The 17,655-nt window shown below is 40.0% G+C and overlaps 1 protein-coding gene across 1 annotated transcript in view; it reads right to left on the bottom strand.

Moving 5' to 3' along the window:
- The window catches only part of adgrb1a (adhesion G protein-coupled receptor B1a), a 291,715-nt gene that overhangs the window by 48,192 nt on the left and 225,868 nt on the right, over nt 1-17,655 (bottom strand). The window contains exons 26-29 of the mRNA XM_020623885.1: nt 10,128-10,299; nt 6,701-6,796; nt 6,564-6,603; nt 418-1,064 (exon numbers count right to left, since the gene is read on the bottom strand). Coding sequence (XP_020479541.1) covers nt 418-1,064; nt 6,564-6,603; nt 6,701-6,796; nt 10,128-10,299 — 955 coding nt within the window. The remainder of the gene's footprint in view (nt 1-417; nt 1,065-6,563; nt 6,604-6,700; nt 6,797-10,127; nt 10,300-17,655) is intronic.

A 17,655-nucleotide genomic window follows, 5' to 3' on the forward strand; every position in this document is an offset into this window, starting at 1 on the left:
ATTAGAATAAATTAGTGAATACAAACCACATTTGTGTTAAAAAGGCTAAACAGAGCAGTAGAGTGATCAGTATGGCATGAGATACAGAACAGGATGATATAATATGTGGAACTGCCAGCAACTAACAGCAAAAAGCCCAAAATCAAATTAGAACAGGAGCAGATCAGAAAAAAGGGGTGCATCTTACTAAAATATTATACATTACACTTATAGAACATGGGAAATAAACTACAAACCTGCCTTTAAAGATCTTTCTGCAGTTGATATAAATAAAAATATTCTCAAAAATATTTGAGAATTTATGGTGAGTAGTAGCAGTACAAAACACAACTTTATATGCATCTCTTATTTTAAATATGAGTATGAGGGTGATGGTGCATTATGAAAATAATATGCTAATTCATTTAGTGGCCTTACCTCCAGTGAACTCGTGGACAGTGTGGAGACAGTTTCACTCTTGGACATCACACCGGAGTTTCCAGAGTCTCCCCCGTCACACATGTTAGCCACCTGGGAGTCTCTGGGCATGGTCTGCAGGTTATGTGCAGGTGAGTCTCTGTCAGAGCATGACACACTGACCTGGTCAGCAGGCAGGGTATTCAACCCAAAGCCAGGCACTGGCTGTCCACTGGCAGGGTTAGCCAAATGGATGAGCCTGGTCTGGGGCAGCTGCTCGATGTACTTGGCCGTCTGTTCCTCTTTGCCTTTGGCTGGCTTCAGGGTGCCTGTGTTGTTGGTTGGTAAAATGAGATACCCCGGGCCTTTCCCAGCGCCCTCAGAGCTACCCTCACCATTAACTCGAGGCAGCTCTCCATCCAGCTGCTTGAAGAGCTCACCCTCGCAGATGTAGATGGATTTGGCACCCGGTAGCTCAGTGCTAATTCCTTTAGTGGCACCTTTCTCCCTGCGCAGCGTCAGAGTGTGGCTGGTGTAGTCCGCCACATTCTGGAGGTGAACTTTGGCCATGCTGGCTGGCATGGTATTGAAGTTAGAACCCTTCTGGAGGGTGAGGGCCCCAGAGGAGGACATCTCCTCTCCCTGGAGAGATGAGCGCTTCACAGTGCCTGGAGGCAACAGAAGGAGAGAAAACTGTGTGAGATGAACAGTGGCTGGATTAACCTGCTCGGGAGCCCTGGGTCAAGACTGAGCTGTGTGTCCCTGTTAAATCCAGCAAAAGAGACTTTTCACTTTAGCTTATGCTGAACTTTAGTTGTACATATTCTCAAATGTTTGTTTTAGCGCAAATTAGCCGAGGGAAACACTGAATCTAGGGCTTTAGTTGCTACCCAGTTTTGCTAAGTTAATCATAACTATAGTTTTTCATTAGATCTAATATTTCTGCAGAGATTATACAGCTAAAAATAACAATTTCTGAGCCACTGTTTGTCCAGTATATCTAATATTGCCATGCAGTAGTTTTGCTCACTTATTTGCATCACTGCCCACAAAGTCCTAATGTACCCTGAGATAATAGAGGGATAGCTACAGTACAATGGAATCAATGATATGGCAAAATCTCTGAAGGTCAACAAATGTATAATATTGTCTCATGGTATAAATAGTCCAGCTATATGAAAGAATCCCCTTGTCTTTAGTAGAAAGTTCAAAATTAAGACTGCATACACATGCATATGTGCACACGCATACAAGACTTCAACATACATTATGAAGAAAATATCAGCTGTGTCAATCTATATCAAAGTAGGCACTGACCTTCAAACACACATACTGGTTTAACTGTGCTGACTGCTCTGACAAATCAAAGAGCAGATCTCCCCAGCAGGAGTAAGTTTGCTTCTGTAAAAGTATCTCAACTGACAGCACATGGCTACCATCACGCCTGCCTTGACATTGTGACCCAACCTCATTTCAACATAACAACTGCTGGCTTACAGCAGCATGCATATCCCATATCATGTCCAGGCTGGTAAACAACATCAGACAATGCTCTATCCACACTACCATATATCTGACAATCTCACTCAGTGCTTCCTCCTCCCATCTGACATATACAAAAAAAAAAAATCAAAAACCTCTTGGTTCCTTTCTGTCTTTTCTCAATCTGGACCGGTCTGTGTCTCAATAGCTTTTCTCTTCCAGATGCTTTTCCTGATATCCTGTCTCAAGAGATAATCAGATTTTCTCTCCCAGCAGATAGCAGAGCAGAGCCCATATTTGCCTCTGTCAGGAGGAACTTAATTATACAGTGGCAGTGTAGAACAGTGTTTATCTGCATATAACTGCTCGGCACACGTTCATCCTTCTCCCATAAACTGCGCCATGCAGCAGTAATGTGTTGTATCTCTTGTCAAAGCAGCTCCCTGTTGAAGAGAGGCTGCTGTGAGGGTGATTGTAAGGCACAACTGCAGAACTGAGAGAAACATGCTTCACATTTGTTACAGCAGCGCTAATGAATTAGAAACAGTCAAAATACAACAAAGAGGCACAAAGAGACTATAAGATTTGAATCTTATAGGCTTCAGTCACTTTATAAGCTTTAGTTACTTTTCATACCATTAGTTCCCTTTAGTTACCTTTCATAACTTTATTTTCCTTGCTTATATATCTTACAATTGTATTGATGAGAGTCAGGTGATACTGAAGTAGAAACTGCCTGCTTTAACTTCTATGTAGACATAGGCCATCTGGTTACCTGAAGGTACAGACACTATTTTACATTTTAACACAGACCTGTTGGCCTGTTTTGCATCCTCACATAGGCCTGCTTAGCATATTCCAAGTTCTGCTTTGTCATGTAGTATCTTGCAGAGACAGGGGACCTACAACCTGAGATGACCACCTGGCCCGTTTAGCATACTCACCAGATCCTGCTTTGTCCTGTAATAGCCTATGCACACAGGGGTCTGCAGCTGCAGACATACAATTGTTTAGTAATCATGTTGTGTGATACAGCCTGGTTTCTATCACATTCCAGCAAGCAGGCGCAGGCAGGGGTTGACCTGCTCACGCCAGATGGCCAATAGAATTACGAAGTGTGAAATGTTGTACCTCTGTCCCGGGCGGACTATCCCAAGATAATAAATGTAATGAGAAAACGTAACTTGTGGTTCAGAGAACAGATTTCCTGCGTGAGCTCTGTCTCTCTGATCCCAGACTTTGAGTAAACTTTCTGTTGATTTTATACAGTCCTCTGCTGTCTTCACTTCTCGCACTTTCAATAAAAGAACTAGGTAAAAATCTAACAGATAGGGGCTCGTCCGGGATTGACTGACGTGGAAGTGGAGATCGGCGGAGAACTGAGGACGCGCGATCTACGGAAATACTCCTTCAGACAATCTGTCGGCTTCATAAACAGGTGAGCTGGAAACATTTTCTAAATATAGAGAATTTCTGCATATTGGGCACTCTAAAATATTGAATTGTCTGACTGAGGATCTTTCCTGATCGGTAAATTGTTCTAAATTTGTTAAGAGAGGTAAAGCGGTTTGTCTTTTATTTTGAAGTGCAAATGTAACGCAAAAATCACAGTCTCAACAGGGGGAAGAGTACATGAGTGTCCTAGCATTAGATCGTTTGGTCTCATAAAAGATGTAAAATTCATCACATGAATGAATAACCACTTAGGGTTGTCTTCCAAATTTACTAGGACACTTAATACTGCAGTGAACGATAACCTTAGTACAGTGTTGTTGAACTGCAGTTAAAATATTAATTCTGCAAAGTCAAGTCAAGTCAAGAATCTTTGTCATTATGGATAGCAAAACGAAATTTTTCCCAGCAGTTCTCTGCATTAAAGAACGGACATATTATTTACATACCACACAACTGTATAAGTCAATATAAAAATATAAACAAATAAAAAGGGATGTATGGGACCTAATCAGGTCAGCAGCATGTTAGAGTGTAGTAACATTATAAGTTGCAGCTCAGTGCAAATCTCAGTCTTTAGGAGGAAGTTTGAGGTCCAGTGTTCTGTGTCTGTCCAAAGGGGGGAGGTTGTGTGTGTGACTAGGGGTTAGGGTTGTGATTGATTTCACAGCTCTGGGGAATAAGCTGTGTCTCAGTCTGTTTGTTTTAGTCTTTATATTCCTGTACCTCTTCCTGGAGGGAAGAGGCACAAACAGACTGTTGCCTGGGTGGGTGGGGTCTGCAGCAATCCGTCCGGCCCTCCTCTGGATCCGGTCAGCGTATAGTGAGTCCAGATCCAGAAGAGAACTCCCTACAAGTGTGCAATGTTAATATAATGTACTTTGGCCACAGTTAAAATTGTTAATAAGGACACAGGGACAAGTTTGTTTTTCACATTATTGTGGGGTGGTTTCCCTTCTTGAAAGAGATTTGATTGTCTTGAGAAACAGCGTATCAAGCAGCTTCCTGTTTGAGAATTCCAGTACTCAATTACAGCTCTCAAGTAGTTTTGTTTTGGGGGGCATTGGAATAGCAGTTTGGGATTATAGAATTACGGTATTGCAATTTTGGTGTCTAAAACAAGTGATTTGACTGGGATACCCTCAACAGCCAAGCACGCAGTCTCTGTGTAGAAGCTTCTTGGCTGGATCTGTCACGTGGGCACTACGCCATTCACCGAATTGTTAATACGTGTTTGTCTAATTTACAATGACACAGCGTAAAAGAAAAGTGTGCGAAGCAGGAAGATTGCACAAGGGAAATGCAATTAAAAGGGCTCAAAAGGCAGAGGCTTTTCTAGCAAAGTGCCAATGTTTTCTTACTGAGGTTAAACTTGCTCTCCAACATCAGTCCTCTGCATCAATGACCCCAAAAATGCCTGTAACAATTCCTGAACCACTTGAGAACAAAGTTGAACTCTCTCATACAACAGAAAACATGCCCACCCCCACGGCTGCACCTCCTCCTTATGCTGAGGCGTGTTCACAGTTACATTTATCTCTTCGGTTGGGCTAGCCCCATACTGCACAGAAACGTCAACTGCGACGTCTCTGGTGCCAGCTTTGCAGCTGGCCATAGCAGTAGTCAAAACATGAAGTAAATCAGTATGTGTGTGTCTGTTGATTAAGTGGTGTGTAGCTAAAAGCATTCTCACATGACCTCTAGTGACATGTCATGACATTAAACATAAGAAAATATTATGACTAAGACTACAGTTATACACATCATAATAATAATATTAAATCATCAACTTTTCTCTCTAGTTATCCTTGACCAGATGCACCCTGTAGAAACTCATAAGCATGACTAGCATTTAACAGTCTAAATAGACATCCTATCTCCACTAAACATTTCTAATACATAAAGTATCTAACCAATATCTATCTGACTAAAAATACCTAACAATGGAAATGTCCATACCTGTCTTGAGTCACAGTCACCCCTTAAGCCTTGGCACCAAATGCCTTTAGTAATGACTACCTCCACTAGTGGGTGCACTACTCTCTCTTATACCCCATTTTCTCTACAAGACACCACCATAATTAAATCACAAATGCCTGATATAACTTCTGGGGGAGCTCAATGGATTAAAGCCTTCTTGGAATCATGTGCTGGAATTATACCCACACTGGGGGATTTCAGATGAGTGTTTTCATCCTGCACCTCACTGGGGATGCTGAGAGAAATTGAACAGCTTTTTGTGGCCACCACCTGGACAACATCAGGCCCCAGGAGCCAACCAAATGCCCCACTAGAAGTGCACAGAACAGGCAGCAGGGCAACAGGATGTATGAAACTGTAAAAGTCTGTGGAATTATAAATTAGAGCTGAAATGATTATATTTTGAAAGCAAAACTTGGTGCCAAATTTTTCATCTTCTAAAATTGTGACTTTGCTACATGTTGTTTGGTGGGGGAATATGTGTAAACGGATTGGTTTGTTATTTGGTTGTTTCTTTTGAAAAGAAACCTAAAAATAAAAGAACCTAAAAATCTAACAAGACATTTGTAGTGTAAGATTTGAGTCTTATAGACTCTAGTTACTTTATAAGTTTTAGTTACTTCTCATACCTTTAGTTCCCTTTAGTTACCTTTCATAACTTTATCTTACTTGTTTATACATATTACAGCTGTATTGATGATTGTCCAGAACTACTGAGCTTTGGTTATTTTAATAAATTTGTTTCCCTTGCTTATATATCTTACAGCTGTAATGAAGCAGAATCTGCTTACTTTGAATGCTGTAAGTGGGCGCACACACCCAGACACACACACACACACACACACACACACACACACACACACACACACACACATAGCTACATTTACCATATTTCAACATGGAAGTGTGAGCTCCGGCTCACACCAAATGACCAATAGGATCACAAATGATTGAAGGTTGCACCTCTGTCCAGGGCGGAGCAGCCCAAGAAGATAAAATGTATTCGGGGTCAGTGGATGGAACTCCTGCGGGAGCTCTATCTCTCTGCTCCCAGCACTGTAAGGCCTACCTGTGATCAGACATTCAGTAAACTTTCTGCTGATTTTAAACAGTCCTCTCCTGTCGTCACTTCTCGTGCTTCCAACAAAAGAATTGCGTTAATTCCTAACAGTAGCTTTTTGAACAGCAGTCCCCAAAGTCAAATCAAATGCACACGCACACACAATATCAAACACTCCCAACCTCGAGCTTACCTGATCTGCAAGCCATATCAACATCTTTCTCAAAGTCAGTCTGTGGACAGATGACAATATATAATGGATTTAGTGTGCATTCTACCAAAAAATAATCATAAATCATAAAAGGTAAAACCAAACATGTCAGTTCATACCATGAGCTGAGCATGGCCATTCTGGAAAGATCCTCCTGAATCACCATTAGTGTCCTCCTGCCGGTCAACCACACGACACTTCACTGCCTCCTGAACCTGCAGCACAGATCATGATATTAGTAGAGGTTGGATATAAAAATACATCAGTTCACAAACACCAACGGTGTTTTTCCATCAGAACAGGTCAGTCCATTTTAATTGAGTCGAGCCAAGCAGGGACGGTTGGCCTCCATTTCCATGTGTTCCTAGCAGCAGGGGGGTAATGGTGCTGACTTGGGCTCAGCTGGCCTTGCTTCCAGACAGGGCTGAGAGGGGCCGAGCTCTGCCTTCAACACAGGTGGCTCATCGAGACTCGTGATTGGCTGAAATGTTGCACTGATTTGTTGCAGCAAGATTTGACAGTGGAGTCTCTCACTTGGTCTTCTGATGAGGGGTTAAAATAACACCTAGCAGCAAAGGCTTCATGTTGCAAGCTACCAACACCTCTTAGCAGCTGGAGCTACCCCCACATGATCAAGAGGCAGAAGATAAATAATGTGTTTTATGGTGCATTGAACTGTGGCGTGAGATGTTGAAAAAAACCACATGAATTCCAATCTGACTGTTCTGACCATGGTTGCATGGTCAGAGATCAGATATGTTTCAAATCAAGGACCACATATGCAAGTGGCTCAAAACTGATCTGAATAAAATCCAGCTTGGTTTGTTCACACATCTATGAAATGATCAGATCTGAATCACATGGACAAAAAAAAAATCTGATTTGAGTGGTTGCAGCAGGTAATGTGAACATATCTTTAGTTATGCTTAAAATTCTAGACTACAAGTTGGTCTTGATAGTGGCACTACCATGGTCATGGATCATTGGCAGGCTGAATGTGCGCAAGGAGTGTCTTGCCATCTGCAAATTAAATGATCTAGTGTGCAAAGTTCACCTTTTAGGATTGTGTAGATGGTGCGACAAGTAAGCTAAGTGACATTCCAAAGCAGAAAGGGTTCACTGTCTGGGGAGCATTAATCTGCTCACTAAAATATGGACTTTTGACATTTCATGTGGTTGAGTATTGTCTGAATTTTGATTATAGCAAAGATACACAAGAAATCCTCATGCTCTGATTCCTCTACTCAAATTTCATGTCAATTTGGATAACAGTTCTGTTAGGTTATTTTTTAGTTAGATAGATATTCAGAGATTTGTTGTCTATGAATGTTTAGTGCAGCAGGATGTCTCCTCAGGATGTTAAATGCAAGGTTAGTTAAAAAGCAGAGAAGGGCTCAAGTCAGGGACAAATGTTATTATGACGGTAAAAGTAACCATAATATTTGTCTTAATGTGTAATGTTATGTCAAATTGTTTTAGATACACACCACGAAAACAACAGCCACACACATTATTTTCTTCATGTTTTGTCTACTGCTCTGCTCAGCTGCCAAGCTGGCATATCAGGTGACGTCACGGTTCGACAGCCCAGAAAGGATTAATATTGTATAGGAATTCTTGGTTCGGGGTCTTGCTGCTTCCGGGCTGCTTGGGCAGCCTGGGGTTGGAAGATCTCTGGACTTGGAGTGTTGATGCTTGCCTGTGACTCTTTGAATAAACCAGCACGGTTATATTTTTTATATACTCAAGTGGTCTGAGTCGTCCCTCGGAGTTCCTGGTTTGAAAGAACCGGATGAGGCTTTATAATGGTTTTCAGCCTATAGTTCTCAAGATATCTTGTACTAAACCAAAGTGTTGCCTGAATGAATGGATAGTCCAACTGACATACCCACATACTGTAGCTATTCATTTCCTGCTAGTAAAAAAAGTATAGTTGTTCTCCAAGATATGTTTTAATAATAATAATAATAATTTATTTGTTTACATAGCACTTTACAAAACCAAAAGGAGCTCAAAGTGCGTCACAATAAACCAGAGATATAACAGAGTATGCCAAAATTACATAAACAAACAAAAAAAGGTTAACATTGCACAAGTTTAAAACAAGATCTATAAGAACCATAAAATTCCTGTAAAATAAAAGAGAGTCCAAATACAGAGCAAGTAAAATTACAAAATATAAAATCAGGATGGCCTGTAGGCCCCGTATAGCATTGCTGCTAAATATTAGATGCCAAAAGCCCGTCTGAATAAATGTGCCTTTAATTTAGACTTAAAAACCATTAGAACGCAGCGCTCTGACCGGGGTATAAATGGTTAAAAGTTCGGTCAAATAGACTGGCGCAAGACCATTAATGGCCTTGAACACAAACAGTAAAATTTTAAAATCTATTTTGAACTGTACCGGAAGCTAGTGAAGGAACCAAAGGACCGGGGTGATGTGAGCATTCTTTGGAGTGTTTGACAGTAGGCGAGCAGCTGCGTTCTGTACGAGTTGGAGCCTGTGGAGTTGAGACTGACTAATTCCAGTATACATAGAGGGCATTGCAGTAGTCAAGTCCTGAGCTAATGAAGGCATGAATGGCTTTTTCTAGGTTGGTTCGAGATATAAAGGGCTTCACCTTTGCTAGGAGCCTCAGCTGAAAGAAGCTTGTTTTGACCACCGAACTAATTTGCTTGTCAAATTTGAGGCTGCTATCAAATAACACTACCAGGTTTTTCACAGTTTGAGTGAATAACGGGGCTGAAGCTCCTAGGCCGGATACAGTGTGAGTGGGGTCTGGGCTAAAAGAGATATATTCAGTCTTCCCCTCATTTAAATCAAATAACATCCCAGGTTTTTCACAGTTTGAGTGAATAATGGGGCTGAAGCTCCTAGGCCGGATACAGTGTGGGTGGGGTCTGGGCTGAAAGCAATGTATTCAGTCTTCCCCTCATTCAAATGAGGGAAGTTCTGTGCGAGCCACTCTTTAATATCACCCAAACACCTGTGCAAGGGGCCTAGTGCATTAGCATCACTCTGCATCAATGGCAAGTAAATCTGTACATCATCAGCATAAAAATGGAAATGAATGTTATGCTTAGAAATAATTGAGCCTAACGGTAACATATATAATGAGAAAAGAATAGGTGCCAGGATTGAACCTTGGGGAATACCTGAAGAGAGAGGGGCTATTTCAGAGGTAGAGTCATTGATCAGAACTGAAAAGGTCCTGTTGCTCAGAAAAGAAATAAACATTTAAGGTGCTGTGCTTAACGCAAACTGACACAATGTTCAAGGTGGGATATGAGGCCTGTATGGTCCACGGTGTCGAAGGCTGCTGTGAGATCTGAAAGCACTAAAACAATGGTATTCTTTGCGTCAAGGGCTGTAAGAATATCATTGTGCACCTTCAGTAGTTTTTCTAAATGGTAAAACTCTTAATCTGAATTCCACATTCATTTATACAAAGAATATCAATGTAAGGTTGAAATTTTATACAGCATATATAACAAACAAAACCGGGAAGAAGTTAAATACATAATGTCAGTGGTCATGTGAGGTACCTCTCGTCGCAGGATGCAGTGCACCATGACAATGACAAAGCCTTCCAGTGAATCAAACACAGCAAACAGGATCTGGAAGAGTGCAGAGCGCCGATCGGTGATGGCGAGGACAGCCGACATCCATGTGAGGGCCAGGAGGGGCAAAACTACACAGGAGCTCCACAGTGATGCCCTGCAGGATGGCAAGGGAACAGTGGTCAAGGACAGCACTGGTAAACCTTGGTCAACATTTGCAAGGTAAGACTGCAGTGTTTCCTGACAGTTGTAGCATATTTCCTATTTTCCATTATCTAAGTGCAGTCTTCTTTACAAAGAAACTCTAAGATATAAACCAAATTTCCTTTCCCTTGTAACATCAGAAAACGCACAGAACATAATATTTAATGCAATCTTAAACTAATCCCCTACTTGCCCTTGATAACTGAACACACTCTTAGCAAAGTGGAAGCAGCCTTCCACTCTAACCATGCATAAATACATGACATCACAACAAATAATTATGTTACTGTCACAGACAAAAACATACATCCATTATCTGCAGATATATATGTTTGTAATTCACATATATTACATGCATGTATGATTAAGATGGTTCAATCAAACCATAGAGGATCTAGTGCCACAGGAAAGAGAGGGAGGAGCGAGGGTGAGCAGTGGGGAAAACAAGTGTAATGAAGCTCAAACAGAATGCAGAGACAAACAGAAGAGGCAGAGCAGAGAAGGACAGGCACAGAGAGAGAGTCTGAGGAGGTGTGATTCCCCACATCCACGCTGATGCCCCCCCCCCCAAACACATTGTAAATCAGAACACTGTGAATAAACAAAAAACAATAAATACTATGTTTCATTCCAAGCCTATTCAAGAGGAGTTTTAGTGAAAGAATTTTCCAGAGGTGGACAAAGTACTTAAGACCTTTATTCAAGTGGAATAATATGGTACTGTATATGCAATAACGGAACAAAGCTCCATTATAAGCTAGCATGCTGCATTCAAAATGTTATAATTTCACTGTTTCTAAGTGCCTTGAGTTTTTTGATCTGAGTTAAACAGTTGTCAATGAAATATGTATCAGCTGAACCCAGCTGAAAAGAGAGAGATGGTACTGACAAAGGGCTTTTATATATGTAAAATATAAAATATGAGCAAACAAAAAAAAACTATAATGTAAATGTGAATGGAATTAATTACCAGTGAGTGAGACCTGATAGTGGGGATTTCTGATAATATTGGTTCATAAACCTTTGAAAATATTATTGTAGCTGGTCTCACAGTTGATGGTTCTTCAGAAGGGACAAATACAGTGAAAAGACTTCTGTTGGATTCATGCCACATGAAAAATATCCTTTTCTGATAAACTGTTTACATTAACACGCAAAATGTATAAAAGGTATGTGAGCTCATGCTGCTTGCAAGGCATTACTAATCAAGCGATGGTGCTACAAATAATCATGCACTGGAGAGATTTAATAGAACAAAATAACAATTACAATTTCATAATTTACTATCAATATATTATTGCTGCTAACAAGACTTTAATTTGAAAACGCATCATATAATTTACATGTAATTAAAAGTACTTAGTTAATTTCCACCTCTGGTATTAAACTGGGCTAAATCAATACCCCCAGTATAAGAGTTTGTTGATGCTGGCCATTATTTTCCTTGACCTCATTTGAAATTTGATGTATACTGTTGTATGAATTCAAAGACTTTTCCAGCCTGCCCATGGTAGCACTCAGGAGGACGTACTCACCAACAGTTTTTGTATGAAACTAGCCACAGTTAAAGATGCTGAAAACTGGCACAACATATCTGTACTGCATTCAAAAGGGAAATTCCAGTTATTTTCAATCTGGACCTTGTTTTCCATATTCATCATTCGTGACCAAACCTCTCCATCTGTAGGGAGTGCTCCTCTCTAATGCAATCCAGTGGGTACAGGAAATAACCACCCACTAACACCTTCTGGTGGAAGAAATCCTGGTAAAACTATTGTGAGCTGTGTGTTTGTGTCTGTGGTACTGTGAAAATAACCTGCAACTTTATCAACATGTTAGCAGCAGTTTATTTTGTACACTAACTCATTGGCTAACTAACTGAAACGAGTCAAAAATAAAAAGGTGCGGGTAACTCACTGATGTTGATCGGGCCAGACAGAAAGAAACGTAATACTAATAAAAGCTTGTATTTACATGGTGGGACCATAAAACAAAAAAACATTATTTAAAAGTGTTGATTATTTTATTGAGATCTACCCATGGTATTTAGGAAGAGACACTGCTTTTCTATATGAGGAATAAATAATGCACAGGATTGAAACAGACTCAGTAAAAATTAATGGGATTCAGTAAAAGTTATGAGACCATGGTGGAACCAGAATAAACACATTAAGAAATTCTGTAATAAGCACTGGTAATATATCCTTCAGCTACAAAATTCTGGGAACAAGGTTAAAATAATCCCTCTTCTATTTAGATTGCTTACATCTGTAAGATTTGCTTAGATTAGATTATTTTACTGTTGTCAAAATATGTCACAAATAACATGGAGAAGTGAAACAAATTCAGGACTAAAGTGATAGGACTGAAATGGGAGGAGCTACACAACCAAAATGGAACTGGAAAACATGATTATTTCAATATTTAAAATGGTTGTGTAGTATATTTAGATCTACCCAAATCATTTAGAAAAAGACACCTTTAAAAAAAGATAATAAACAGGAGTGAATTTGTGTCAGAAGTAAAGGTTCCAGGATCCAGACAGGATAAGGTTGGCTACAACAAAGGTGATGGGACAATGGACTGAAAAAATTTATTTCAATATTTAAAGTGTTATCTACTGTATTTAGACATACTCCTATCATTTACAAACTCTGTGGTCAACATGGGTAATAAACATAGATGCAAAAAACAAGACTGGAGGTAAAAGTGGCAGGATGAGGCTATTTATCTTGTCATGTGGCCCAAAGCTTTGATGCAGTGCTGTATGGGATTCTGTATATTTTTAACACATCTCACTCTTTGGAGTACTTACAACCACCTGCCAGAAAAATAAATATGTGCCTGTGTAAAGTGTATGAGCAATGTCACATTACAAATTAAGTGAAATGATGTGTATTAATTGTTCAGTTGCAGCTATTTACAACATTTCAATAGCTATTTAAAGGTTGGATTTGTGGATTGTAGCAAAGCATCACTCACTGTGAAAAGAGGTTGATAACTCTACAGCTACTGTATGACCAGATTCTATTAGCACAGTAGCTAGAAGCAGAAAACAAAGACCCAGGTTGAAAGTATAAATGGAAATGATCACTCAAATCACAGCAACACACACACACACCGAGACAATAAAAGTGCATTGATGTCCTCTTTCCATTGCCTTCTCAACATCTGTCCTGATCAGTTTTGAGACTCTAATGATCTCTTAAACATGCACAAACAAGCACTCTCACTCCAATTAAATAATCAATCACATATGCATAATTATTTGCATATATAAAATACAGTTAACAGTTTGTTTTCAAGAGCAGCACATAAGCTTCATGAGCCTTTGATAATAAGGGAAATCCTCCTGCCAGGGCACCAGCGAGAAGAAAATGACAGAAAGATAAAGGAAAAAGAATCAGTCAATAGAGGGAGAAGAAGGGAAGTGTACAGTAAAGAAGAGAACAGAGGTAAGAAGAGTTAAGGAAAAATAATTAGCGGGACTAACATGGCGTTACTGGTAGCTGTGGTGGAAACGTCAGCCGAAGAGATAACTCCGCACTTGGCACATTTGAGCGTCATATTGTACAGTGGCACTGTCATCTGACTGCAAAGTCAAATTAACACGCTGTAACATACACAAACAGATACAAATGCACCTAGACACAGACTCGCACAGATGTGTGTGTGTGCACACGAGCACGCACGAACAGTCACGCATACAGTGATTTACAGTGTTCTCACACAGTCTCTCTCTCAGGGCTACAGTCCAGCTCGGAGCTTGGTGTGTACTTTTGGGTTTACCTCTGTGACTCTGGGGACAGGGGAGATGGGGCCAGGACAGAGCCATTAGTGAATATTTCACATCACAAATGATGTCTGCTTCTCTTCACAAATTATGCTTTGATGGCTTAAAGGAGCTTCTCATTCACCTAACATTTAGCTATTTATGATACAAACAGGTGTCTAAATGCCTAAATGCATACATTTCAGAAGCTTCTGGAGGATTTACATCTCTGCTGCTCTGACTGTGCTGATGTGCTGGATGTGCCTCAGCCCTTGTCATCCCTAGCTATGCTAACTGCTTAATATGAGCAATGCTAGGCTCTAATGCAAAAACTAATGTACACACCCACAGACCTCTCAAGATTTCCCTTTCGTGAATCCACTTACACAGGTATGTGCAACAGGCTCTATAAGTCATTACAGTCAGTGTTATAATAATAAGAATCAATGTACTGTATTACAGAAATTGATTTATGACAAACTATTAAGTCTGTGTTCCTCAACCAGCCATTCCCTCTCCCACAGGGCTGTCACAAGTTATTACAGAGTCCAGGGTCCTGAAGTCCTGTTCATTTTACATTTACTATATACAGTAGACAAAGGCAAAAGACTGGCACTACTGGATCTGTCATACAATCATCAGTATGGGAGATGAACAACTGTGTTTGAAAATGTCTGTCTTCTTAATAAAAAGCCAAAGGTCTTGCTTAGCTCAAGATCTCACTGTATCACTATAGTATCTGCTGACATGCCAACACATGGTCCAAAAGATTAGAATCTACAAAATTACACTTCACCAATATCTTCTCATCCATATTAGTTGAACTAATCTGGAGGTTAACAACCTAATCATCTGACTGCTTGTATTTCTTGCTCTATGTGTCCTGTTGGTTTTCATAACTAGCAGGTGCAAAACCCATAACAATGAAAATTAAGCCACAGTAATAATAAAACTGAAGTTAAGGGGAAGGGTTAGCTACAAAATGTAGGTGCGATGTTTTGCTTCCAGTTGTACACACAAAGTATTTTGCGTGTGTGAATAATAATAAGTTCCAAGCAGGAACTTGGAAGTAGAAAGAAATACATCTGTTCGCAATGTCATTCTCACACAAAGAAACAGTTGTGAGGGTACATATGGGAGTGACACCAAAACCTCATGGTGACTATTGATTTTGTTGAATGCTTGTTTTTAAATTCCATTATAGCTGCAGTACTAAAATGCCATATTGTCTGCTTCTGGCCAGTTATTCTCAAAAATGGCACTGAACTGCAAAAAGCACCCAGTGAAGGCTGCTGCTTAAGTGTATTTGGCTTTTAATCAGTTTACTAAATGACTTTCCATTGGTATACAGCTAATAAAAAAACCAGAAGATGATTTCCAGTTACGATCACACCAAAAAGCCCTCAAAGCTCCCCAGTCCAACCAGTTCCATTTATAACTTTGTCTCTCTCCACTGTTTGACAAACACGGATTATATTGATAAGTAATAAACTAATCTGTTACTATATGCCCTCCTGCTAGACAACAATTAAAGTTGAAGAGCTGAGGGAATCAATTTTTTAACCTTTGGAAGCCTGGCTTAAATATCAAATAATGGAAAAAATTCAATTTTAAGTAAAAGGGCAAAACAGCTGCTAAATGTACGCCGTAGGCAATGATATTAAAAAGCAATCAGTATTTTTTAGAAATACAGTGCCATTTCCCTAATGATCAAGAAGCAAAAGGTGGGCGAAGGTGGAGTGAAGTGCATAGAGCTAAACAAATAAATATCCAATATGAACAAACACAACCCAGTCCTTGAGGCAAACATTAACCTTCTTCTATATGTTTTACACAATGTTCTAAAACGTTGCATCAAACAGATATCTAGGAATGAGACATATGGTACTTGTTTAAACTATAGAAAGCCTTCTCATTTAATAGCTTAACATTTGATTAACCTACTACCATAATCTGTAAATAGACAGGCTTGATGATTGAAACAATTTAAAACTCCAGTACTGGTTAGAATTCGGCCTTTCTTGTCTGTTTCAATATTTTCTGTGAATTAGAAACTCAGCAATGAGGCCTGACTCAGAAGTCTGAGCTGACCTTTCCTGGTGCAGATGCTACTGCACACTCACATGCTGATAATTAGATGCTACACAAATTAATTAGCTTCATTACACTTTTTGAATTTGAACTTTGAGAAGCACATGGGGAGCTAACCAAAGGAACTTTCCTTTTTTTGTCCACCACACTATAAGAACAGCCAAACAATGAAATGCCATTTCAATTTGACTGGTGAGTCACCAGTGTCATCCTGTTCACCAACAAAAAACAAGCCTGAGCAGCCTTAACTTATCACATTCACAGTTTCACAGTTTTGATTTGCATTCTCAACTTGATCATGACCTGTGAAAGGGCTTCAGAGACAGTGAGACTGCCTACTGTGTGTAGTATGTGGAGGAAAAGATAACACCCAAGGTCACTATGAGTATTGGATTTCACAAAAATGTACTGATTTGATCTAAGTGTGAATGAATTTGTATTTCATTTTTGATCCAGCTATTATTTGATTAAATTAGCCAGAGTCATTATTTAATAGAGACGCCTTTGTTTGTTCATCACAACTTAAGCCAGTTGGTATGGTATTTTTAACTTAAAGAAGAATCCCATTGATTTCACACTTTGTCAGAGCAAAATGTGATAGATTCAAGTGTCAAGGGGATGGAACACTTTAACTTTGAAAGTGAAAACTAGAATCACCACTTTGCGCTTGTATTCCTCTGACAGCCAGTCAAATTCATGGGACAGGGACAGATGTCAGGTCAATAAACTTGACCTTTGACCAACAGAATCAAATCAGTTCATGGTGGAGTTCAAGTGGGCAGTTATGGCAAATTTGAAGAAATTCCCTTAAGGCATTTCTGAGATACTACATTCATAAGAATGGCACAGATGGATGGACATATGGACAGACTGATGGTCAGGCAACCTGAAAACATGATGCCTCTGGCTGCAGCTATTGCCAGCAGTCAGCCATATGACCCGGGGGTGTGGAGATGATGAGTTTACCAGACCTTTGTGTCCCACTCCTCATCTCCACTTGAAGCCATCTGGTTCAATACTAGCAGCAAAACACACCTCAACCTCAGACCAAACTTGAGGATATAGAGTTGCATTGCAGATAATGTAGCCCTCACCCACTTTGATCCTTTCATTTTTAATCTCTCCAGCAATGTTAAAGGAGTTCTAATTGAAATGCATGAGGTAAACCCCCTCCTTTCCTTATTCCAGGCCAGATGACTGTTTCCTATGAAACTGAATCACAAAAGTCTTTAGTTTATTTTGGGGGACCAAACCAGAGGACATTTCCCCAGATATACCTTATTCATGCACTCATACATGAAAGGAGGCTGGAGTAGGACTGTCGAATTGGGCTCCACTATCTCCCAGGACCTGAAGTGGATGTCCAACATCAGGACCATCATCAAGAAGGCACAGCAGAGGATGTACTTCCTGCGCCAGCTCAGGAAGTTTGACCTGCCCCAGGAG

Source organism: Monopterus albus, unplaced genomic scaffold (genome assembly GCF_001952655.1).
Source record: "Monopterus albus unplaced genomic scaffold, M_albus_1.0 scaffold314.1, whole genome shotgun sequence".
NCBI lineage: Eukaryota > Metazoa > Chordata > Actinopteri > Synbranchiformes > Synbranchidae > Monopterus > Monopterus albus.